The 25,466-nt window shown below is 45.7% G+C and overlaps 7 protein-coding genes across 7 annotated transcripts; 3 read left to right on the plus strand and 4 right to left on the minus strand.

The window, feature by feature from the left end:
* Positions 1–374: 374 nt before the first annotated feature.
* On the minus strand, positions 375–1,530 carry F5147DRAFT_549258 (uncharacterized protein; the record flags this gene model as incomplete). Its single annotated transcript, XM_041430381.1, has 4 exons — positions 375–619; positions 676–858; positions 910–1,284; positions 1,338–1,530. Coding segments are annotated over 4 exons (996 nt in total), but the record flags the coding sequence as incomplete, so codon positions are not given.
* Positions 1,531–1,665: 135 nt separating this feature from the next.
* On the plus strand, positions 1,666–2,281 carry F5147DRAFT_143119 (uncharacterized protein). The gene is made up of 3 exons (XM_041428252.1): positions 1,666–1,846; positions 1,903–1,975; positions 2,031–2,281. Exons 1-3 carry the CDS (start codon positions 1,717–1,719, stop codon positions 2,218–2,220), a joined length of 393 nt encoding a protein of 130 aa, XP_041293842.1. The 5' UTR covers positions 1,666–1,716; the 3' UTR covers positions 2,221–2,281.
* A 5,149-nt stretch (positions 2,282–7,430) lies between these two features.
* Positions 7,431–9,195, minus strand: F5147DRAFT_634858 (uncharacterized protein). Its single transcript, XM_041432871.1, has 5 exons — positions 9,140–9,195; positions 8,415–9,077; positions 8,272–8,362; positions 7,884–8,209; positions 7,431–7,832 (listed from the first exon to the last, which is right to left on the minus strand). The coding sequence occupies exons 2-5, from the start codon at positions 8,793–8,795 to the stop codon at positions 7,605–7,607; spliced, it is 1,026 nt and encodes a 341-aa protein (XP_041293843.1). The 5' UTR covers positions 8,796–9,077; positions 9,140–9,195; the 3' UTR covers positions 7,431–7,604.
* A 448-nt stretch (positions 9,196–9,643) lies between these two features.
* On the plus strand, positions 9,644–10,307 carry F5147DRAFT_691126 (uncharacterized protein). The gene is made up of 2 exons (XM_041437120.1): positions 9,644–9,881; positions 9,934–10,307. Exons 1-2 carry the CDS (start codon positions 9,829–9,831, stop codon positions 10,193–10,195), a joined length of 315 nt encoding a protein of 104 aa, XP_041293844.1. The 5' UTR covers positions 9,644–9,828; the 3' UTR covers positions 10,196–10,307.
* Positions 10,308–12,797: 2,490 nt separating this feature from the next.
* On the minus strand, positions 12,798–13,565 carry F5147DRAFT_544649 (uncharacterized protein; the record flags this gene model as incomplete). The annotated part of the gene is made up of 3 exons (XM_041430303.1): positions 12,798–13,103; positions 13,169–13,294; positions 13,362–13,565. Coding segments are annotated over 3 exons (636 nt in total), but the record flags the coding sequence as incomplete, so codon positions are not given.
* A 2,421-nt stretch (positions 13,566–15,986) lies between these two features.
* Positions 15,987–19,105, minus strand: F5147DRAFT_745420 (uncharacterized protein; the record flags this gene model as incomplete). Its single annotated transcript, XM_041439748.1, has 13 exons — positions 15,987–16,187; positions 16,230–16,436; positions 16,489–16,708; positions 16,961–17,103; positions 17,184–17,363; positions 17,414–17,510; positions 17,577–17,737; positions 17,786–17,960; positions 18,040–18,236; positions 18,289–18,468; positions 18,533–18,751; positions 18,806–18,877; positions 19,031–19,105. The coding sequence occupies 13 exons, from the start codon at positions 19,103–19,105 to the stop codon at positions 15,987–15,989; spliced, it is 2,127 nt and encodes a 708-aa protein (XP_041293846.1).
* Positions 19,106–22,011: 2,906 nt separating this feature from the next.
* F5147DRAFT_634862 (uncharacterized protein) lies at positions 22,012–24,788 on the plus strand. The gene is made up of 15 exons (XM_041432872.1): positions 22,012–22,570; positions 22,623–22,820; positions 22,882–22,924; positions 22,973–22,997; positions 23,049–23,088; positions 23,138–23,350; positions 23,395–23,491; positions 23,542–23,590; positions 23,642–23,700; positions 23,751–23,871; positions 23,924–24,030; positions 24,080–24,218; positions 24,267–24,412; positions 24,465–24,509; positions 24,562–24,788. Exons 1-15 carry the CDS (start codon positions 22,088–22,090, stop codon positions 24,612–24,614), a joined length of 1,818 nt encoding a protein of 605 aa, XP_041293847.1. The 5' UTR covers positions 22,012–22,087; the 3' UTR covers positions 24,615–24,788.
* Positions 24,789–25,466: the final 678 nt, after the last annotated feature.

Genomic DNA, 25,466 nt, shown 5'->3' on the forward strand with positions numbered 1-25,466 from the left:
ACCAGAGTCATGTTTACATGCAGACAGCAAACTAATTTGTATTGTATACAGAATTTAAGTAAAAATTCACAAACCTATACGCTAAACCTAAATTCCTCTTCTTGCAAACTGTCCCCAAAGACAATCCCGATTTCTTGAACTGTCTTCTTCGTCGACATGCCACTCTTCACATGTGCACTTGCCCTCGGTTGCGCTCCAAATTTCCCACTTGCCGGACCTGCTTGGGGTTTGATACCAGTGGCTAATGCACTTGCGGGACGCGTCCTCGTCATCACGGTGGTAGAAGGCGCTCGAGATACAGTTGTCGAAGGCGCACGCGTTAAGGGTGTTCTAGATGTGTTTCCCCTCACGACCGTGGCACTCGATGTTGCACGGGTCGCTGGCTTGGAAGTTGTCATACCTGGACGCGTAACGGCAGGACGAGAAACAGTTTGTGGGCCAGATCTTGGACGGGAGGTATCAGCCGTAGTCGAATGACCTACTGCGGATGCGGCGCGAATAGTTCTCGATGCTGTAACTTGGGTTGGGCGAGTAGTGTTCTTCGATGACGGAGGAACTCGAGTCACTTCGGGCCCAGGCTTTGGTGCAGAATTGGCCTGCGAGAACGGACTATCATCATCTGAATGTACGCACATAAGTCAAGATCAGAATAGATGTTGTGTAACATAAGCTTACCGAGATGGGGGAGAGATAAATCGCCTGGGGCAAAAAATTTGTCGTCATGTTCAGCTGCCGTGAATTCCATGGATGTAACATGTGTCGGTATATCGTCGATCGGGTAGGAGTGGGTAAGAGCGAGAAGGGTTCTCCCGACTTCTTTATAATCCGGAAGTTCAAATGGAGGTTCGTATAGCATTTCTACACGCGTTGACACATTAGCAGAAGAAAGCGTTTGGCAAGGTTACCCACCAGATAGCTTCGGAGGCATGTACTCGATTTCATCGTAGTCTTCTTCTTCAATCGATTGATTGGGCGCCGCTACGACCTCTGGATTAATGTCTATATCGCTAACATCCCAGTGGTTTCCACCAGTGAGTGGCGTCTGAAAGCTGTTGCTGGCGCTGCGGGGAAGTCTAACATGTTTTCGTGCGGAACTTGGGCGAAGAAGTGCACCGGGCGTGACATCAAAAATAGGCTTTGTCATTTGAAATGGTGTGGCATGGTTGGCAACGCGGTTAGGAAAGGGCGTTTTGTCGCCCAGAGGTCGAGAGGGTGCGAGTATGACTGGTTCCTTTCCCTTGGATTTGGTTGGTCCATCATGACCTTTCAGGATCTTCTGCGGTTCTACAGTACCTTGTAAGCGCAGGTAACATGATCTTAGAAGAAAAAAAGCTCACGCAATGTATTTGGGTAAAACGGAGCTTGTTGCAACGCAGCTTTCTTCGCTTTTCCATCGACTGTGACGGGTACGTGGCGGCCAACATTCTCCTGGAGTGCACCTCGTGATTTCGACATTCTATTGCCTGGAGTCTTCGTAATATGGCGGTGGTCGCCCTCAAACGCTATACCTATTGGGCGAGAGCTGATCATCGTGGCAGTTGGTGAAATGGGTTTGATTTTGTGACCACTAGTGTACTGTATTTTGTCCAGACACGGTCACGTGAAAGTCATGTGCATTGATTTCTCCACACGACTCAAGTTACAACTTGTCCTTACCATTGCCCTAGTAGCTCTGACAAGCTTGCTGTTAAACACTTGTGAGTGTGAGAATGTTGGATGTCCTCCAGGAGTTGCCTCAACAGGGCCTCCATCAACACTTCCTCCTTCTTTTTCTTGGTTGGTATGTGTTTAGCTGGTACTGCAGGGTCAAATCGCGAAGCTTTGAGATCTTCGAGTGTGAGTCGAGGTACGACAGCATCATGTAGCATCGCGGCGTGCTCGTTGCTTATCTCGTGCTCCTAGTGATGCTGCGCCACCTCGAGTCTCTAGCCCGCGTGAATCACAATTTACGCTCCTTGCTACGTTTGAAACTCAGGTGTGGATAAACTGAGCTCCCCTGTTTCCTATGCTACTTACATATATGCTCTCAGGGACTTTAGTACTCCATCAGGAGAACTTCCAGGCCTGAATGTCGAGGATTGTAATTCGATGCCAACAGGACGTATGCTGAATATCTCTGTTAGTCTTCTTGAATGCGACCCAAGTTCACATACCGAAGCTCGGGTTCTCTGGCCGGAACATGTTGAGATTTCAGTGTCGCCCGCTCTCTTTCACTCATAATTCATGCTCACATGCTCCATTCAACACCATGGTACAGGAACACCCGTATGTTCTTCACAAGAGCCAACACGAGGAAGGAGAGCACTGATGTCATGAAATAACTGAGAATTCGTTCTGTACTTCATTCATGATACAAGTCTCGTCGATCTGTTTTGTCCCCGAATCTCTACGGTGGCTTGTGAAATTTGACGCTCACTTTGCGATGGAAGTGCTACGTGAGCCTTTTCTCAAAATTTTGGTATGTTTTTATTTATTCAATTTTTATTCCAGCTGGTGTACAATTTCTGGCTGTATTCTGAGGCTGTATTCTGTCACTTCTTCATCGTCGAGACGAGGAACGTGCGCGATGCACCTTATTGTTCGTACCTAATCCTTGGTTCATGAAATTCTCTCAGTGCACTCTCGAGGCAACAGCGATGATGACCGCGAGATTTAATTCCCCCAACTTCTTACTCGGCATTTTTGACCAAAGGCATGCCCCACTCTCATGATGCTGTCGCGCATGCAGGCCTGGCTCCAAAAAATTAAGCCCTGCAATATCATGCAAACATCAGAATCACTGTATATGGGTAATGAACAAATTAACGGGAGATCTCGAGAAGCCAGTATAAACAAACAATCCCGTGCGTGCGAAGACATATTCTACTCCCAATGTCATCAATAACGTGTCTATATACTGATATGTCATTCTTTGCGTCAACTTCCAACCCTCTAGGTTTCAATAAGGATAGAACGGCCCTAGAAACCCGTCAATCCTGCTCCACATAATCGCCGGGGCCCACTCACTGATAACATCCCCATCGTCAGAATTCTGGTTGTTGTTCTCTGCAGTACTGACCACTAGGCCCTGCGCGAAGGCAACTGACAGGAGTAGAACATAGAAACTGAGTTTTTTGATGTTGAGCACGGTCATGTTAATGATGTTCTTCGCTGAGGTGTGGTGTTGATGCGTTGTTTTAAAGTGAGATAGGGAGTTACACCCTCTAAATACTTTCTAGATGTATTTCAATTGGTCAAACTTCACCTCGTGGATGCTCTGATGGCGACTGCATGCACAGCAGATGACTGAAGCGGACTTACTACGACTATACCAGTACATTGGAATGTGCATCGTGCAGTACCTGACGATAGCCCACAGCAAGTTCTATTGAGGATTCCCTGGGGAGCATTTAATTACCATAAACATAAGCAACCCCATCTCTCTTCCACTGTGGGGGATATTAATCTTCGCCAAGCATTCTGCACTGTTTTTCTTGGGTACTAGGATTTTTAATGTAATGCTCGCCGATCAAGAGGGCGGTGCGCAATAGCTTGGGTGCATAGCCCTAGGCCTCATGTGCGGTAGTTTGGAAAATGGCCCCACCATAATGGCACCATTTGATGCCCACACAAAATCATTTAGATCTTCAAATCTGTTTTTCAGACAACGTTCATTACACACGGATTTTTGATAGTTTATTTTATTTCACAATGTACTAGTATAAGCAGTATGTCGATGCGATGTTGTCAATTTACTATCTAAGCAAAGATATGATGCGCAAATAGACACGATATTGAACTTTGTAGATCTCGGCACCCATAAGCCGCATCTGCAACCAATCGGATGCTTCAAGGCGCAGGCCTCAGGTCGCAATCAGGTCGTAACCCTTCTTTGGCAGCTTACATAAGCTACGTAAGCGATTAGTACAGCTTTCAATGTGCCGCTTACTAAAACCAACACAAACCAACACCAAAAACTGGTCTAACGAATGCCTAGGTGGGATGCAACCCTTCGGAATAGCTTCTGGTCTTGATTATTCTCAATGGGCATCGGCAGAGCTAGCCTGTAGTCCTCCCAGGCATATAGTACATATGGTTATGACGGTAAGCCTTAGACTTATACCTCGAGTCATTTGCAAACATACCCTGACGTGTTTCGTAGCTAGTGTGATCATGATGGGTGTGTGATTGTTTAGTTTTTAAGATGATGTATTAGTAACACAATCCCCGTGCGCGCAAACACATCTTCTACCCCCAATGTCATCTGCAATGTATCCGTGTACTGATATGTCTTTCTTTGCGTCAACTTCAACCCTTCAGCTGTATTTAGGGTTTCAAAAAGGATGCGGGACTAGAAACTCGTCAATCCTGCTCCACATAATCGCTGGGACCCACTCACTAACACTATCCACCGTGACATCATCAGAATCCAGGTTGTTGTTCTCTGCAGCACCGATCACTAGGACCTGTGCGAAGGCAACTGATAGGAGTAGAACATAGAAACTGAGTTTTTTGATGTTGAGCACGGTCATGTTAATGGTATTCTTCGCTGAGGTGCGGTGTTTAGGATGTGTGGTTTCAAAGTGAGATTAGGAGTTACACCTCTAGTTTAATACCAGTTCATGAGGAAGCATAACAGACAGCCATCGCACTTGAGTATTACTATTAGTACCGTACTACTAACTAGGGTTTGGTCAAAAAATTATTTGCAAACACATCTTCTACCCCCAATGTCATCCGCAACGTGTCCATATAATGATCAGTCCTTTGTGTCAACTTTCAACCCTCCAGCTGTATTTAAGTTTCAAAAAGGATGGAGCGACGCTAGAAACTTGTCAGTCCTGCTCCACATAATCGCCGGGACCCACCCACAAAACTTGAAGGAAGTAGTCGCATCATCAGAAGCTTCCAGCGGTGCAGCACTGACCACTAGTATCTGTGTGAAGGAAACTGACAGGAATAGAGCATAGAAACTGATATTAAGTACGGTCATGTTAATAATACTCCTCGCTGAGGTATGGTCACAGTGTTTAGGATGCGTTGTTTTAAAGTGAGATTGGAAGTTACACCCTCTAAATACTAGTTCATGAGTGCATATAATCATAGCAAACAGCCATCGCCCTTGGGCGCTTGAGCATTGCCTGACTGATTTGGTCAAAAATCATTTCTAGATGTATTTCAAATTTTCAATTGACCGCACTTCACCTCGTCGTAATGCTCTGATGGCGACTGCATGCACAGCAGACGACTGGAGTCGACTTACTACGACTAGACCAGTATATTAGCATATGCAGTGTGCACTACCTGATGGTAGCCCACGGCGAGTTCGTAATGGTCCAGTCACATACTTACGATACTCCAGCTTTTGAGGTTCAAACTATGCGGATATGACATTTGATCGCCATAAGCAACAGCATGTCTCTCTGTTTCCACTACGAAGAATATTGATCACCATCAAGCATTCTGCACTGTTTTGTTTGGGCATCAGGAGTTTTGATGTAATGATACTCGCGGATCAAGAAGGCGATGCGGAATAGCTGGGTGCATAGTGCTCATGTCAGTAGTTTGGAAAATAGCCTCACCATTTGATGTTCACATGGAATCGTTTAGATCTTCAAATCTGGTTGTACCTGATCGTTGGCAGATGACTCGTTTATGTGCGCTACGCCGCAGGCAAATCAGCTGTTGACATGGAACCCTTCCTGTGCAATCAGCACTCCATGGTCACGTACTTAGCACTTTCACAAAATTCGTACTTGGACACAATGTTTGAAATAGATTTCATTTTGTATCTCATGCTCATTCTGAGGTTGAACGACTATGATGCATGAAGTAGCAAAAATTTCAGCTGCCGTTATGTGCCGTGAGTCCGTGACGAAGTTTCAATACTGCACAGACTCACTCTGGAAGTGGTCTGACTCATGGGTCCACATTCGCAAGTACACGAGTAAGATGGTTGATGGCAAGTAGGATTGCGTAAAATTGTAACTAGGTGCCTTGACCTGTTGAATAAACCAAATGTTTCGTCTCGATGACACGAATCCGAGGAAAGTAAAGTTACACAGTGGAGCGCTGGATCATGTAAACAGTTAGAGGTTCAATTATGCTGTCAGCGGATTTCATAGAGCGGTAAAGCACCGACCTGGTTCAATCTCCTTGTGAGCCTGCCACCATTCTATATCGCAGCTACCGCTTGGTTCGTCCTCCAACCTAACTCGAAAACAAGAATGTCATCCATCGCATAAGAAAATTTTCTTGTCTGATTCAGCGGCCTGGAGCGTGATGAAAAAAACATGACGGGGAGAACGGCATTGATCATGATAGCAAGGGTAATTTGAAGAGTATCACGGTAGTGGCCATGCCTGATCCGATTAGCAGCACTTACGTACAAATTTGGTGGAGCTCAAGCCATGACTATCATTATGCTCTAATACGACATCGGACAGCTCCACATTATATATCTGAAGAGACTACGATTTTGAACTTGAATGTTGTGCGTACCTGTTGAAATTCGTGTCACACTTTCAACATAAAGTTCCCTTGCTTGCAGACTGAGACTCGAGTAGTATGGGTTAACCCTGGCCTATGAAAGAGTGATGGTAAGCAGCAGCCATGTATAATCTGCCTCTGGGCTATACTCATATGTCAAATTATGCTGTGTCTTTTGTGCAACTCGAATGCACCCGTCAGGACTCAGAACATGTCGCGTCACATTGCAGTGTGACATTGCAATGTCTGCAAAAGTCTCATGCAATGTGACGCTCATGTGCCGGTGAGGGTTGTCCCCTACACTAGATAATCGTCACGGAACTACAACGCAACGACGACTGGGAGATCTCGGATCACTTGGAGTGCCTGATATCCTCAAGGCTCGGAGGAAATTCAAGGAATGATTGTATCGCCGCAAATGTCATGGTGGCCGCATGAACTGATGCGCCCAGGGCTTCCCCGGCAGGCCGTAGCAGTAGAGCCATACATAACAGGAGAAGTTATGTGCTGCTAAATTTAGGATGCACCACGAGGTCTTCTGATGAACTTACTACTTACTAGTAGTGGTGTAGAGTCTATAATGATACTACAGGATTCCCAGATCAATCAATCAGAATGCACCATACTATGACGTAGAATGCGGCCAGTTCATCTGAGGTTGCTTTAGATACTCACTGCGTGGCTCGGAGATGATCGATGATATATGTATAGCTGTAATAACGTTAACTTCGTTATAGCTAGAGGCAAAGGTTAGCAGCTGATGGTGATGGTGAAGCTGAAAGGCAGTCCATCAGTTGCATTGCTTATCTGCGGAATGATTACTAGTTTGAGCGCATCAGCTCCGTGACTCGGAAGCCGGCCCTTACCGGTATACCCTTACCAGTGATAGTCGCACACTTGATGCGCATCTTCTATGCGATCAATATTGATGTATTTTCACTGTTGAATACGCCAATGCAAGGTTTGGCTGAATGTATTATTTTCAAAGTAATCATGGAGTACAAACAATCGAATCGAATCCTGCCTAAGGTCCGTACCACCGTCAAGTATACTAAATACTAAATTTGTGTCATGTATTTACTTCGACTCGGGATATTCAACAACTAATATTTCAGTATCTACTAAGCGACCTTCGCTCAAACACTCAATTCCGCTGAATCGCGGTCCTTACTCTTGCGGGTCGTATGTACCCCCGTGCCAGTGGAACCGGTAAACGTTTTGGAGCCGTCCTGCATATTGTACCCGAAATCACCCATACGGGTTGTTTGCGCTGAGGGCCTCGAGGTCATGACCTTGGACATGGTGTCCTGAGACCAACCCTTTCCTTGCGCGACTCGGAAAACTATGAGCAACATTGCAATTATCTGTGGCATGTCATAAGCAGCGTGAATACCTCTCTGTTTGACAGTGCTAACCTGAACCTGAGTCAGCGACACCAGAAAGGTCTCCGAGATGACATTGTTTAGACCAATGAGCGTCAGAAGTGCCACCGAAAACGCGGAGTAAATAGCGGCGGATTCAACGATCATCGCAGCAATCGACGTGTATTGAGTGCCGTAGCTAGAGCCAAGAACTTTGGAAATGCGATGACGATATGTGAGTAGACGAAGTACGATTACGATCGTGATGATGATGTTCAGTGCGAGTGAGAGGGTGAAATATGGAATGGAGTAGTTGATGTCAGTCGAGGAAAAATATGGAACACTGGCGGTTACTTGAAGCAGCCACATTATAGCCATAGCTAACAGATGTAATAGTGAGCGTCCGATACAATCACATAGATATTGAGAAGAAGCAACTGACCGATGGATGCAGCAAACATCAGACAAGGGAAGAACATGATGATCCACATTGGCACCATACACCCTCTGTAAATTACCATGCAGCGCCAAACCTGAACAGACATATCAGCGATAACATTTTCAACATCGAATACCTCCACTCACGACCAATCCATCTGAAAGAATCATCGTCAGAACACCACAGACGTCCGTAATATTGTCCATAGGAATGCTGACATTCTCGAATGCGCTCGGACCACCTGGATAATTACGATATTGAATGAATGCGAGTTGCGTGAAGTCGGCCAGCGCTGCCATAAATAGGGTGCTGAGGATAAAAGTTGTGGTGATGTATATGAGGAAAGGTAGGAGTTTCTTGTAGTTCGTGCGGTTCATCTGCCGGAAAAGGAGGTGGAAGCACATGAAGAACAGTGCGACGCCAATGCCATATGCAACGGCGCTGACCACTGTGCCCTGCAACCAGCCTTCCTCTGCGAGAAGCGTTTCAGACGATTCGTCCGGTGTCCAACTAGAGTTGAGTGACATGATAGATCAGATGATGAACAGAATAACTTGATGGGTTCTTCTGGAGAAGCAATGATTTGGGGTGGGTTAAAGCGAGTCACGATCATGACGTTAGCACCTCGTTAAATAATACCAAAAGGTATCGTCGTTGGGCTGCTTAAGTGCATGCGATGAACTTGATACCATGTGGACGAGATCAGACAGGTGCAATTTCAAATTCGCAATTGACCGATTATAGAACTGTCGAACACGGTCCAGGAATATATGACAGTTCGTCCTGAATTTCGAGTTCAGGACTCCCATCTAGACTCAAGTTTGGAAGTGATTAATGAGGCCTCGTCATTGAAATTTCGCGAGGAACTTACCTCATAGCACGGGATCGATGCTCAATTGCAAGAGGGTGATTAGTGCCCTGGATCCGAAGTAGAATTTCAATGGCTTCCAGTAACAAGGTGGGAAACAAGTTTGCAACCATCAAAACACTGCCATTTCATCTTGGCCTCTGAGCGGCACATCATTGACACAACCGCAAGATACTTCAAGTTTTCGGAACGTTCCAACTTGGTCCTAACATTGTCAATTCCAAATGCATCAGCCTTTATCGTGTGTCAAGTCTCAGTTGGTTGTCACTTCGCTTCCCCGACGCGCACAGTACGGCCGAAGCTACAGGCAAAGTATATTTAAAAGTTGGAGACGACACATACCAGAATTGGTATAAAACCGTCGAGGATCTCGCCTCGGGTATATGAGCTCAGGCTGGACAACCATGTTGCCCACCTTGGCGTGCGGAATGAACTCTTCTGCGTCACTCCTGGGGGCGATCTTACTAGGAGCACACCACGCAAGCCACAAACATCCTGTGAGCCTCAAACACACCTTGTCCTTACCGGTGAAGCCATGTCCATGGCACTGTGGGAACAAAGTACTGGTCAGCTGCTGAAGGCGCTGCCGGCGGATATGAGGGAGACAATCGAGGGGCACGAGAAAGAGGGGACAACAGATAGCTCGGGATCTTCTATGAAAAGGGCGTTTGTAAGAACCCTGGCCAAAGGTGATGGAGATGTCTTTTGCAGCCATGATGCAATATCCTAGCGTGTATCATATGATGTAGGTGATGTCTCGACGTACCTTTTTGATATGTACTAATCATGGTTACCAGGATTGGACCGTCAGAGTTCACCATTATAGGAACGCTGAAATTATGGGTGTGTCTGGATCAGATTCACACAATTACAACTCCTAATCTCCTCACCAACTCTGTCACGACGAAGGGCATGACATCCACGATAATCCTTTCTTCCACAGAATCCAGCATGTCACGGTCAAGTGGGCGCAGTTCTCCCAGCGCTATATGCCATTCTCGGAGGACCAGACGAGATACTTTCAAGTGGTTGCTGACTGACGTAGTCTTGAATGATTAACCCTTGAGGGACATTCAAAGTTGGGGACGCTGAGGTCGTCCATGCCTATCTGACTATGACCCCTTCGTACACAACGCATCCTACCTAAAACGTAGTTTGCACATTACCTGATATTGAATATACACTAACTCATTCCAACTCACCAGTCGCCCCACGTAGCGTGGCATGGAGCGCGAGTTGTTGAAGTTTGAAACGAGAAAAAACTGGCGATCATCCTTGCAGACTTATGGCACCTTCACTATCCCGACCGGAGAATTCCTCCTGCACTTGAAGGGTTTTATCTATGATACAAGTATTGTTGCCCTGGTCTGTCCCCGAATCTCTACGGTGACTCGCAAAATTCGAGGTCTAGTCTGCAATGGAAATCCTACGTGAGCTCATCTAATTTTTATCTCAGGCGGTGTACATTTTCTAGTTGTCTTTCGAAGCTGTCTTCTGCTACTGCAATGTGCCCATGTACCGATTTGTCCTTCTTTGCGCCAACTTCTAACCCTCCAGCTGTGTTTAGGTTTTAATAAGGCATACCGCTCGCTCTCGCTTGAAGCCCGTCCGCTAGAAGTACGTCAGTCGTGCTCCACATAATCGTCGGGACCCACCCACATAATTCATCCACATCATCAGAATTCAGGTAGTTGTCCTCTGCAGCACTGACCATTAGGATCTGTGCGATGGCAACTGACAGGAGTAGAAGATAGAAACTGAGTTTGCTGATGTTAAGCATGATCATGTCAATTATGTTCTTTGCTAAGGTATAGTGTTTAGGGTGCGTTGTTTTAAAGAAAGATTGCGAGTTACACCGTTTAAATACCAGCTCATGGGTGCATATAAACATAACGAACAGCCGTCTGCGGAGCATTATCCGTCAAAATCATTCCTAGATGTGTTTTAATTAGTTGCATTTCATCTTGTGGATGCACTGATGGGCTATGGCGACTGCATGCACAGCAGATGAGTGGAGTCGACTAGATTAGTACATGGGCATATGCAGTGGCGCTATTACTGATGGTAGCTAACAGCAAGTTCCATGTAATTATGGTGCTCCAGCTTTTGGGGTTCAAATTCCCGGGGACGTATAAAGTTTTGCTGATGACTCATTCGCCACAAGCAACAGCATTTATCTCTGCGTTCACTGCGGAAAGTAAAAATCTTCGCCAAGCATTCTGCATTGTGTTGCTTGGGTATCGGGAGTTTTGATGCAATGATGCTCGCCACTCAAGAGGGCAGTGTGGCACGTGGAATAACTTGAGCCCACGTGCATGGTAGTTTGGAAAATGGTCTCACCATTTGATGCTCACACAAAATCTGTCAGAACTTCCTAATTCGTATTTCAAGGCCCGACAATGGGCTTCAATGCCCAAATGCAGAACGAGTATTTAAATAGCTTGCTATAATAGAGTCGTCATTTAAATGACGGTTGCAATCGGAGCGAGTCATTGTCATCATCATTACATCACGTGCTCAATAGCCACCACTGTCATTGCAATGGTCTTTGCAATGACATTGCGAAGTAAATTTTGATGTATACACACAGCTTTGAAATGAGGATGCAATCTTTGAAAATTTATTGTGAGGCAGGTATTATTCATTTCATTGGGCGTATAATTAAATTACTATACATTTTACAATTACTAATAGTTACAGTAATACCCTAGTAGAAATTCTATATACCACGAGAATGAGACCGAAAACTAGTTGAACATTGTGCGAAGTCCATTCGGAACACCCAGCGCACTGTAACGAGTCGCTGATTGGGCGGAGAGACGTTGGATCGGCTAGTAGTAACCAGTCAGTGTTGGTAATGATTAAGACAACAGAATTTAAAACACACCTGGACTGATGGGACAGATTCTGCAAACAGGGATGAGCGGTGCCAACACAATGACATGCGAAATAGATTCAGAGCCGAAAGTGTTGCGGAGGACACATTGACAATGTGGTCACTGGGTTCATTTGAGTTGAAGGAAAATTTGAACATCGACGGTCCAGGTCTTGGCCAAATCCTGTAATAATATGGTGTCCATGAAAAACAATGGTTGATAAAAGACAGGGTGCAGGGTGCTTACCTTGATTCCATTGACAAAATGGCTGACTGGAAGTGCAAATGTCTATTGAAGGACTGTCAAAATGACCATTTAAGCATCAGGAGAGATTAAGAAAGAGAGACAGAGCGCAGTTGAAATTTAGTCGTAAAGTCTGAACATTTGCATTTAAACTCTGATTGAATTATTTTAATGTATTAATTTTGATTCAAAGATTGCCAGTGAGCATTAATAATATTTGATATCCATTGCAAACATAGGACCGCCGTCAATGTGACCAGAGTATGTAGTGACAATGTAAAGAAATATTACTGTGACTATTTGTGAGACCGTCCTCGACGAACTGTGCCTCCAGAAGCTGCTGCCTTCCTCCTTTTCGTTTTTCCCTGCCCTCGTCCACTGTTGCTGATTGACCCTTCAACATCCTGTATATTTTCACCTCCTAAAATATCCGGGTCAGAAACATGTGAATCCTGGAGCTCTGAATCTCCTGCTTTGGTACTGGTGGTAGCATCAGGTTCAGTAAGGGCTGATAGACTCTGACCAATATTATGAATAGCCTTGGGGTCCTCGACAGAATTGTTCAACTCGGCATCTGATTCAGAATCACTGTCCATATCGAGCACTGCAAGTGCGCGATTGATTGCATCTGCGTGATCATCTTGTTCGGCAGAATTGAAGGCTGAAGCTTTTGCGGCCTTGAAAATGTAATGATTGATGCTGGTGACAATGGTAGCAATGCGCTTCGTAGCCCACTTAGTTACAAGGACTTTCTTGTAGAGGTGGAACAGATTCCAGTAACAGATGTTGGATTTCTTCCCAGTGCCACTGCTTGAAAATTCAGTGTCCGGTGACAGTAAAAAGATTACCTGCAATGATACATCTCAGAGGACTCGAAAAACATGTAATTAATAAAATGTTGCCTTATGATGACTGCCGCCCACGCTATTGACCCTGGCGTGATTTGGTGGACACTCCATTTGAGAGAGTTAGTATGGGCGCCGCCACCACTTGACTCTTGATAGAGTGAGGCAACTCCACACAACGAAGCTTTCAAAATCTAGATAGTAGTGCCATCACCAAAAAATGTCAGATAATCAACACCTTAACAGTAGTAATAGACGCACTTGAGCCAATAGCTCCCAATTTCCAAACACGGTCTTAAGCGACTTGTCTTCTATCAACTTTGGAAATAACACTGGGGGAAAAGTTTTGTAGACCACATTTGAAGTGGACGTAACACCAAGTAGCTGTCGGATTTCGGGGACAGACACTCTGTCGTATTGAGGATTGGTGAAATATTTTGCAGGAAGGCCAAAGATATCACCAGCGATGCCACAAAGCTTTTTGATTTCGTTAGCACAGGCATCGGGAATACTTTTCAGTACCTACAATAAGAATGTTATTGTGTCAGTGATATAGCAAGTGAACATGTGAAAACTCGACATACCAGATCACTAAAGTAAGAGCTTTCCATGACTTTGTGGAGCGATTCAGGGAAGTGACGATAAAGTTCGTCTAAGAATGCAGATTCCTCCGTGGCTGCAGTCACATATCATTTGGAGCTATCAAAAGCAGTCGGAGATGCTGGACGTTTCTTGTTGAGGAGTTCACTGCTAGGAAACATTTCAACCATCATGCCATACTTGCGGGCATATATGGTAATGGTGTCCTTGTGGACGCTAAACTCATGCTGTGTATTGGCACATCGCTTCCGTTTGGGCTTGTCAGCGTGCAGCATCTTATTCTCCTCTTTGATACTCTTGTTCTCTGCTTGAAGCCGCTGCATTTGGACTTGCAGCGCTTTGAGAGTCTGAAGCAAATTGGGTCAGTAAATACTTGGACGGATTGAAGATTTCTTACCTCCAAGAGTTCCCCTTTAGACGCACTGGGGCCAGGTATAGAAATATGTTCTGGATCACCACCCAGAACACCGAAGTCACTTTCCATGTCTGAGCTCGGGTGCATAGTACTCATAGTAACGTGCAACATGTCTTCAGAAGAGTTTGAATGATGATTCTGTTGGAGGGTAACACGACGACACAAGATTGTTAGTCGCCCGTGGCACTTTAAATGATGCTTGTGATGCCTACCCTGATGTCCGACGTAATAACACCTCCAGCAGCTTTACGTGTCCGCAGTCATGATCAAACCCTGATACACACAACCAGTGTTAATAAAGACATATTTATACTAGTACAATACATACTGTGTCCAACTATTATCAATGATAAATGCGCCACAGCCATGCAATAGTGTGCAAGATCGCCTAGAGCCTCGAGCCAGCCAGATTGGAATGAATGCAGAGTTGGCTCCTCAAGAAGGCCGGTATAGAAGGTGTAGGCGTAATATATAAAGTCTTGGAGGTGTTCAAGAGTGAGGGGCGAGGAAAATGAGGCACACCTCAAGACCTCCAGGAGTTTGTGGAATGTGTGTGTCCAGAGCACAGTGTATGATGGTATTGCTTGGGATTATCCAGAGGGATGCCGGAACACTTGATGCGAGGGAGATCTCCATCAGATTATGCATCATCTTGCTGGAGAATCACTTACTGTTTATGGTCTGAGATCAGCTTTGTCCATTTTTGTTGCTGGAGGTCTTCGTCGCTAACCTCGTGAGGCCAGATTGCTATCAAATAATGCGGACGATGCAGACGAGTTGTCTGCCATTCCGGAAGAAAGGGTGAAGCTCAATGTCAATGAATGAGCATATGAGGAAGTCGAGAACGCACATGATCTCCTGATGATTTAGGTGTAGGTGTAGGCTGGCCACCAGTTGATGATGGATGGGCTAGAACCAAGACTGTGAACCTTACAGGATCATCCTTCCTGTGGTTGAACAATTGACGGTTTGCTGGCGGGTCGAATGGAAAGTGGTGGGGTTGTGCGGTAGGGATGAACTAGTTTAACTTGCTGGGTCTGCTTTATGTGATGGTGGGGGTGCGGTGATGTAGATATCTTGAGGCGCCGTGAGGAGTCTTCTGGGTCTGATATTGCCACTGGATGTTACGGTATACTTATTCCCCTAACTTTTCCTTCGTTACCGGACAGTGGTCCCTTGTCACATCTATTACTGAACATCCGATCACATTCCAAACCCTTACGCACATCATCGCCAAGCTCACCTTCCGTACCAGTAACCATCACCATGTATGACCTTATCTCTCATCAAACGGGCTGTCCGTACTAAGTTTGCTATCTCTTATCTCTTATCAAGCGGGCTGTCCGCCTTCTATCTTGATACGCCATTTACAAGCTCCGCTTGAACACTCGCTATATAGACACATAGTGTACCGATTGTATTCTGCACTTTAATCTACTGGGTTTTACCTGGAAACTAGTCCTTTAGCAAGGTCTCCAACCTTGCTATCTAAGAACCACTATTCTGAGGGAGTCGTCTACACTCGCCTCAGCCTTAGAAACCTTTGACCTCTCACTCGAGAGAAGACCCATGTCCGTCTTGCTTATAAGCAGACAGTCCATTCAGACTCAGACAGCTCGACCTATCCCAGTCGTAACACTGGACGTCAATCCAGAGATATGAGAACACGAGTGCGAGGTGAGCCTTGTGTGGAGATGTTGCTGTGGGAGGGAATGGGTGGCGGTTTAGAGGTTTGGAGGTTGTAGATGAGAAGTAGATGGAGATGAGTCTAAGGGTGTTCACAGGGATGAGTTAGCATGATGTAATGACTCGGCCTGCTAGCTGTCAAATCAGACTCGTTGAAGATATGTCATATTATTAGTACTCACCAATCAAATGCGAACTACATGTCCAGCCTGCAAATGCATTTCCTTCACCCGGAGGAACATGTCGGTATCAACCGTGTCAACGACAAGGTAATCGAGGCCGGCATCATGCACTAGAAGTGCCCCGCGAATGATCAACCTGACCGAGAAAAATTCGGCTTGTGCTCGTGGTTTTGCTCGAACCCTGAAAAGATTGAGCTGTCCGTCCTTTCAAAGTCGCGTACCTGTGCAAGCATCGAATGGATGGACAAGAGCAAGCGGAAACAGATCCTCTCCAACTGGGCAATCAAAAAGGAAGAGCAGACGTCCAATGATGACATTCGCATGGGTCTGAATGAAGACACAATCGAAGCGGGGTGCATTATAGAAGCATGGGTTGCACCGCAAGTAGTCCGTGTGTTGCCACCAATCTATGAGGGACTCGAAGTTCACTCGCAGAAATTGATGTGCAGTAACCTCATTTGCATCATAATCAGCATGGTAATAAGCTAATAAAATGAAAACTTACTGCAACATCTGATTTGAGGTGAATTCTCTTTCCATCTGGAAGGCGTATGTTGCAGGCAGGGAGAAAGTCGTTTAGAAATGAGTTGAGCCTGACACAGAAGTTGGTGAATGTGTCATCGTTCCGGTGAGTATCCTCAATGAGAGCAAACATCTGTGGAGCCTGGCTGGAACCGAGTTTCACATGCAGAGACCCATCGACATTCAAACCAGGGAGGAAGTCACTTGCAGGGCGCTGAGCATCTGAATCTTCATCTTTGTCATCATCATCATTTGCTTGGCCTTGTGATGTGAACATTAGATGGTCATCTAAGTCCAAGAGACAACAACAAATATCGTCTGCAACATGAAACCAGTGATCTATTTGAAGGATCTATGATTGTAGTATAGGACCAGTCAGGAAAAGTAAGACTTTAATGATAGGTAGCTGCCTCACCTGTTCTGCAAAATCTTTGAAGTTAGTTCATTCCTGGTACCAGTCCTTCAACGGTCCATGCATCTGCTCGTTTGGCTTCATATTGTAATTCCTTGAAGCTCCTTTGGCCTCGATGTCGTCGAATAAGTGCGTCAACATGTGCAGCTTCGGAAAATTCCAATCCTTGTCTGATTCGTTGTCATCCTCAGTTTTAATGATATATTGCTACTACGACGTTAGTCTACATATATCTAACACATAGTTGCTAGAAAAATTGAATGCACCTTCATAAGTGCCATCAGGGCCTGGACAGCATTTCTCCCTTCGCTGATTGTTGCAGTTGTGTGAACTTCAAATGCAGTGTATATATCGGCCTCAAGGTAAAGTCGCACGCATTGGAGCAAAAGGTATCCAAGTGGTGATTCGTCCTCCGTCAGGATGTTATGCGTAGCGTAGATGATCATCTGCAAATACATTGAATTTACCGGACAAACATATTGAAGTCACAACGAACCTTTGAAATATCTTCGTGCATGGCACTGTCCACAAACAAAACATTCATCACTTGGTTCAGGTGCCATAGATCCCGCCAGTGAGGGAATGCTTGATATCTAATATAAACAATGATTTAAATCAGATAGAAATAACACATTACATAGCCAAAAAAACAGACGCACGCCTTATCAACTTGCGATACTTTTGCTCGTCCGAGTCTTGCTATGTATTTCTGCAGTTCAACCCAATAGTGACGTGACCAAAGCCCGCCATGATTAAAGTGGCATCGGTCATGCAACAACACCCTATGGACGTCCGAGTATTGTATGGCCCATAGTGCATTCTAACAATAGTAAATTTTAGCGTGTTTCAAGCAGAAATGAGATCACACCTCGATGTTACGTAGTCCTAGGACTTTCAGAACCTCCTCTTGCTCTTCTATGGTATCTTTTGCTTGTGCAGTTGTTACCGCAGCATGTGAATCATCCGCAGTCCGGCGCGTGTACGTCTTTGAGGTATCGCTGAGCGCATGTTGAGGGACAAGACATATGGGACATGGCCATAGGCTCATGACTCCTTATGTTAGCGACATCACGCACCTGTAGATCATTGTTAGCGAAAATCAGGGATACAGTCAGTACTCACTGCTCCTCATAATCAGCAGACAAAATAAGCACAATAAGGAAAAACCAGCGTTCAACGCCATCCATGCAAGCGAACCATTGTCCCACCCTCGATTTCGATGCTAACGACAATGTGATTCTTCGAAATGACTCGTGCCAGACTGCGTTTTTGAAGTTTACCCAGCTGGGCTTTCCAGCATAGTCCTTATCTTCCTTTACCTATTTGTACACTGTCAGTCTGACAACGATGAGAGAAAATGTTAATTCCTACAATTAGTAGCCATCCTACCACATAGCCGCTACCGGTGCCTCGTCCATTTCGAATACCAGTGGGCAGATTTGCTAAACGTGCAACCACAGGATAGCCCTTCACAGTCCCAAATGACAATAGTCTCATTTTGTCAGCATATAGTATGAAGGTTAAGGGCTTCCTGTCTGGCGGTAGTTGTGACTACAAAAGCACAACATGATGTTATTCTAACAACAAGAGACTAACAAACAGCGTTAATACATACTTGTACATCCCAGAAATCCTGCGCAGTGTATGGTTTGTTGACAAAGCGAACAAAAGTCTCCCCATCAAACTTAGATAAGTGTTGCGCGTCAAACATGAAATGTGGAAAAATGTGAGGGTCCCCAAGTACGTCACTAGCTAATCCCCAGAGATCCCTGTAATGTAGGTCGAAGTTCCACGTTTTGCCATCATACGGGACCAAAATGACTTCCTTGGTAAACTGTGCTTTGAAAATGATCAGAGTCTGAATTTTGAAGACAGAATGAGATACCACCTTAGTAATGCGAAACGAAGCCGCTTCCCACCTGACATGGATGTCTTTGTGGTTCTTGAATGTGAAATTTTCCTTCCCAACGGCGCAATGATGACATATTTTGATAAGTCAGTTGGTTTGTTCGTTATTTAAACCCACCTCAAGGGCAAGTTCAGCGACTTTGAACTCAAGTCAGGAATGGAATGGACACCAAGGCTCGGTATTAGAAGGGGGTTCCAAAGGGACTGCAGGACGACGTTTGAAATCATTAAACGCATATACTTCTGCTTCAATATTGCTACTCGGGTGATGCTCCATCATGATATCATCATGTGAAAATGTGCACGCAGGTTCGGGCTCATGTACTGGATAGTCTATATAATTTCAATGTCAATAGTATTGATGATTCAAGTTATGATATTGACTCACCAACATCATGTGCGAAGTCAACGTGGTGGTCAACGTTGATGGTCCTTTCGCTTGGTCCAGGTATTGGCAGCTGATTCTGATTTAGACGCCGTCCATCTAACTCAGAACCGAGTGCTGAATTTGTTGCTGGATAACAGATCTTCAGCGTCAACATTGTAACACAAGGTTGATGTACCTGTTACAAGTAACATCAGTCACGTGGCCCCCCTATCATTTTCCCTTCATCCTTGCCCTCACCATCTATCGGCTCGTCCTCCTTTACCGACTTTCCGTTGACCGGATCCTCGGGACCATTCCCGTTCCTCGCATCGCCCGCCTCTATGCACGTGCACGCATGTTCCTCCCCTGATTCGACCACCAATGTGGTCCCGCACCTATGACTCGGTCTGACTCGTGCCACCAATGTGGCTTTCCTCTTTCTGTTTCCCCTGACTGCGGATTCCCGCACGTTGTATTCTTACCGTTGGTCCGTTCCAACGTTTCTCGGTCTCATTCCACATTCGACCACCCATCACTAATCCGGCTATGTTGCCAATGCACCTATACCATTCTCGTTTCCCCTTTACCCTTACCTACTGTGCGGTAGCCTTGCCCTTAACCCTCTCCACTTAGTATAAGTAGTCGGTCACCCTGTACTAGATTCTCTAACTTGAATCTACTCAATCTTCCCTGGAACATACTTCCCTCTGAACGCCCCTTTGGCTTCAGTCTCTAGTATCTTTTCTTAGTTGCTCATCGCGACTAAGTCTACCTCGATCGACCTCATCGTTCGGACAAGACTGTCCTTACCTTGAGCGACTTCTAAGACATCCGTCTCAGAAGTCACGTGACACGCGCGTACTGTGATCACTGCCGACTCGTCGTCGCCAGTATCACTTGCTATACCGGATCCTTCCGGTTACGTCACGAACGTTAGCGGACGACGCCCCTCTTAGGGCTCCGCCTAACAGATCTATTTGAGTGCATAACAGTACCCTTCTCCTGCCTAATAGCATCTACAATAAGCTGATCTCAACGTCTCTTTTCCACTATCACCTCACATGCCTTCTGGTGAGTGGTCCATCCTCGGGGTTTGATGTCCTGGGAGCATAGTTCACAGAGCCTGGTACGATCGGGGGCCATTTCATTGACGAAGACTTGATGAAGGGTTGGTGAAAGCGAAAAACGCACTGATGGGTATCGATAATGGATTAAGACGTCATATCAATCAGCTTGTAATAGATTGAAACTCAGCATGTAGCATTACCTAATGATTTCAGGGCGCATTGAAATGACATGTAAATAATGACTCATTGCAATGACTTTTGCAAATGTCTGACATCATTTAGATCTTCAAATCCATTCGTACCTGATCGCTGGTGGATATTTTATTTTCGTGCACGAAGCCTCCGGGAGGAAAATTAGCTGTTGATTGGATCCCTTCCTGTGCAATCAGCACCTCATAGAAGTCGACATTTTCACAAAATTTATATTTCCAGCTACTTAAACACAAAATGTTTGAAACCCAGTTCTAGTGGGAACAGCGGTTCGCTCCTTCTCTGGATGAAAGCGATAGGTGTGTCGTTCTACTCGTGATGTCGTGCTGGCACCCATGGTCTTGAATCCCCCCTCCTACTACTATGGGCGTTAACTATGTGAGGAAAGCTGCAAATTTTCAGAGTCCAGACCCTACATGAGTTAATTCAGGGAATTGCAAATGTGGACAACCTCATTCATTGTACATGGTCTACTGTACTGCCAGTGGTTTGCTTACGTTAAATAACTATCATTTGCGGGATTGGCCTGGAGCTTAAGCCAAGAAACATGAATGGGAGAGCTGTTTCGACTTGAATTGATCATGATAGCAAGGGTAGTTTGGAGAGCAGTACTGTGGCCATGCCGCATAAGTATACCTGACCGACTAATCCGTAATAAAGCCTGAGAATACGTACAAATTATGTAATTATTGAGGTAAATAATAAGTATAGTGTTTCAAAATTCGGAGTTCACAAAGCGCCCGAGCTATATCCACGACCATCGATTCCGCGAGTTTATGTTCTAATACGACAACTGCACATTCTATATTTACATAAAGAGACTATTGAACTTGAATGTTGTACCCTTCAGGTACAGGATGATGGAGATCACAGTCCCCAACGCCACCACTAAAGTAGTAAGTTCACCAGAAAACCTCATGATGCATGCCAAAGGCAGTTCAACGCTCATAACTTCTTTCTGCTATCTATGGTTCTACCGATACGGGCAGCCCTTGACGCATCAACTCACGCAGCCATCATGAGACCTGCGGTGATACCGTCGTTCCTCCGAGCCTTGAGTAACCAGGACATCGTGCTACTAGTAAGATGCAAATGATTCTGGAATGATCTTGGGTCAAGTAACCCCGACCACTGGCAGTGCTAATCAAATTTATCAGCAGGATTTCACGACAACTTTAATAATCAAGAATGCATTACGTGTCGCACGGTATTAGCGATTTCTCAAGGAGGACTAAGTTGGACTCGCAGGTTCGGGATCCTTAGGAAGTATGTCTGTCGCGGACGCGATCGACTTGCATCAGCGGAAAAATGGAAGTATATACATGATTTCTGCAAGGTATGTCATTCATGACATAGCCGCACAGGGTGTTCGGAGGCTACTTACCTTACTAGGAAGGTTCAAGCGTTGAAGTAGAGTACGGTTTCCATACTGTTCGGAGGCGTGTCAGGTCCTCTCGAAGCTCTTTGCTTTATCAGGCAATGCACGTGAGCAAAAACGCTCCGGCTTTCCATTCTAGCCTGGTCTCGCAGATTCAATTAAAATTAAAAACCAGGCGGGTTCATGGTGCCACTCTAAATCTCAGACTCTCATCCGCACATATCAGCTTTCTGTTTCAGTATGGCGACTGACTCGTTTCCCCAACGCTTACCTACGCTGGATCGGCTTGGGGTCACTGATCCTTCCAATGTCTCTTCATCCGAGGTAGCCACCGAGTGGCTCAACGCTTTCTCAGCTGCAATCACTCAAAGTGATACCGCAGCTGTCGTCGACCTCTTTCTCGAGGATGGCTTCTGGAAGGACGTCATCGCACTGACGTGGGATTTCAGGACATTCGAAGGAAGGGAGGACATCAAGAAACTCTTAGATGCTCGTCTCGTTGCTACGGGACTTGATGAACTGCGTCTCCTACAGGAGCCCTTGAATGAACCTGTTCTGCAAAAAGTTTATCATGATTTAGTCTGGTTGCGGTTTTGCTTTGGTTTTACCACCAAGCATGGCAAGGGTACTGCAGTCGTTTATCTCGTTCCCCTTCCAGATTCAAAGTGGAAGGCGTACACTCTGTTGACCTGTCTTGATTCGTTGACCAATTTCCCTCAAAAGGTGTGCAATCACATTCCCTCGAGAGCACTTACTGACTCGGACTCTGTGGAAGCTCGGTCCCCTCAGAAACTGGGAGACTGATCATGGCAGTTGGGAAGAGAAGCGGCGCCAAGAGACTGAGTTCTCAAACAATGACCCAACGGTGATTGTCATCGGCGCGGGCCACAGTGGTCTGGAGACCGCGGCAGGCTTAAAGTACATTGGTGTACCGACGCTTGTCATTGATAAGAAGCCTCGGGTTGGGGATAGCGTTCGTCCCGTGATAATTTTGGTATTCAAATATAGCTAAAGGCTCGAGGGCGGTTTCATAGTGGAGAGATCGTTACAAGGCTCTTTGCCTGCATACTACGATCTGTTCGTGCCTTTGCTTCTACGGAAAGGGATTGACTAACAAACTTACAGGGCACAGCCAAACGCCTTACCTGAAGTGAGTGGTTTTTCAGACCTCCTTTTGATTCTTTTGTAATCCAGTTTGCAGATTTCCACCCACTTGGCCGGTCTACACCCCAGCCGCAAAGGTACAACATTACCCTCATAATGAAAATTCGCTGATTCCAGCTATTGCAGCTGGCAGACTGGTTGGAAGCATATGCGAGTTTCCTTGAGCTCGACGTTTGGACGGCTTCGACGATCACTAAGACATCTTGGAACGATAGCACGAAAACCTGGTCTGTCGAAGTCGATCGCGGCGGTAAAGGTACTAGGGTTCTGACCGTCAAGCACCTCGTTTTTGCCACTGGATTTGGCGGTCGCCCGCAAGTTCCCGAAATCCCTGGGAAGGTATGTAACGCTCGAACTGATCGAAACGTGGCTCATGGACGCAGGCAAGCTTTACAGGGTCTACCGTGCACTCGTCAGAGTTCAAATCCGCGGCTGATCATATCGGTAAAAAAGCAATTGTAGTCGGCTGTTGCAATTCTGGTTGGTCTGTCATATCTTTCGTATCGAACGAGGTCTAAATATTTCATCAGCACATGACATTGCTCAAGATTTCTGTAGCCACGGTGTCGACATCACAATGTGTGTTCTTTGGTTCAAGTTATATCATTTTGATATCTCACGAAATACTAGGTATCAACGATCGTCGACGTTCGTGATCTCGAAAAAGTCACTGGCAACAATGCTAGGCGGTAATTGTTCCCGTCGTTGTCGGTAGCTTGGCTTAACTTTCCTTGCCTAGTTGTCTATAATGACGTCTTCCCCACTGAGCTAGCTGATACTTACAATACCTCGCTACCTTGGGCAGTTGCTAGGCGGCTGCATCAACGTAAAGTTCCTATGGTTGCTGAGACCACAGACAAGTATGTCGGACGATTTGAATCTCACTTCCAAATGCATTAATCACAATCGCAGGGCCATTATAGATGGGTTGGCTAAGGTTGGCTTTAAGACCAATCTTGGCATACATGGGGCAGGTGTTATGTCCCTTTACCTGGAGCGTGGTGGTGGCTACTACGTCGGTGGGTGTACCTCTGATGCACAACGAATATGTCTCTCAGCAGCTTCCAGACACCGGAGCAAGTAAATCTATTATCGACGGGGATATCAAAATCAAGAACGGTTCCGCAATCGAGTCCTTCACGGAAAACGGCCTTCGATTTGCTGATGGCACCGAGCTACAGGCAGATATAATAGTATTTGCTACGGGGTATGGTAATATTTCACTTTGACGAGCAGGACTGATAGTTGCTTACAGTTACGGCGACCCCCGTGACTCCATGCGTGAGGTCTGTGGAGATGAAGTCGCATCAAAAATCACTAGGGTCTGGGGTCTAGACGAAGAAGGGCAAACTGCGGGAGTTTGGAGGTACTGCGGGCATGATGGTCTGTGGTTCGCAAATGGTATTTTGCGTCTTTCTTGTTATGGGCGCGTCAGTTTCATTTCGATGAACAGGTGGTTTTGCTCTATTGCGCTTCCACAGTCTCCATTTAGCCATGCGTGAGTTCCTTCCTTGTGGTATATAGAGCGTTGCTGATGATCGAAAATGTAGAAATCAAAGCAATAGAAGAAGATATTTTGAATAAGGCGGATATAGTTATTTGATGTTTCGAAGATCTGCTCATGATCAGGACTGGAAGACCTGTAAAATGTAAGAGTACTTATTGGGTGAATTAAAGGTTGTATGAATTCAAGGGGATTTTCACTGGAGCCTCACCAATTGCAATGTGTTTTTTTGTTTTTTGATATAGATATATACAAGATGTTTCTGTACCCCAAACTCCCAACCTAAGCTATTCCCCCTACTACAACAGCACCACAGAAGGACTAGTAGAAACAGGCAACCTGGACTAGAAACACGTCGAGCCCGCCACGATCGACCCAAAACAACCACAGGCCCACCTCATCTACTAACCTTCTTGTTGCAGTCTTCCTTTTGTACTTGCTTGCGTCGTCCTGCCAGACGGCGCAGGGAGTACGTGTTCGAATACACAGATATTATAGTGTCACACAACCCAACAAAAACATATAGGAGGAAAAGCATATGACGAGACATATCCAACATATAGGGTCTACGATCCCAAAGGCCTCATTCTGATCTCCCAGCACCGACCAGTTCCAGTTACAGAGACAGCTGTCACGTTAATGTGTCACTAGTGGGTTCTCATTGAGCCACGTCTAGCATCCGCTTTCAGCTTTCCCGATGATCCCTTAATGAATGACTTTTTTTTCTATTCAGTTCGGTGTGGCGCGACCCTATCTGGACGTACGGTACGTGCGCGGTATTTGTAGTTTGTCTAGTGACACGCGGTGACTTCAGTCCTTGCTTTATTACAAAAGCAGACTTTTATACACTATATTTGCACGATCTTTCTCTTGTGCACAGCGTACCTCTGATGGTTTTGAACCAAGTTACTCCATAACGAAAGGAGAGCCGCACTCCCCTGCGACACTGTC

This window comes from Suillus discolor (assembly GCF_016758755.1).
Source record: "Suillus discolor strain FC423 chromosome Unknown F5147scaffold_22, whole genome shotgun sequence".
NCBI classification, from domain to species: Eukaryota; Fungi; Basidiomycota; class Agaricomycetes; order Boletales; family Suillaceae; genus Suillus; species Suillus discolor.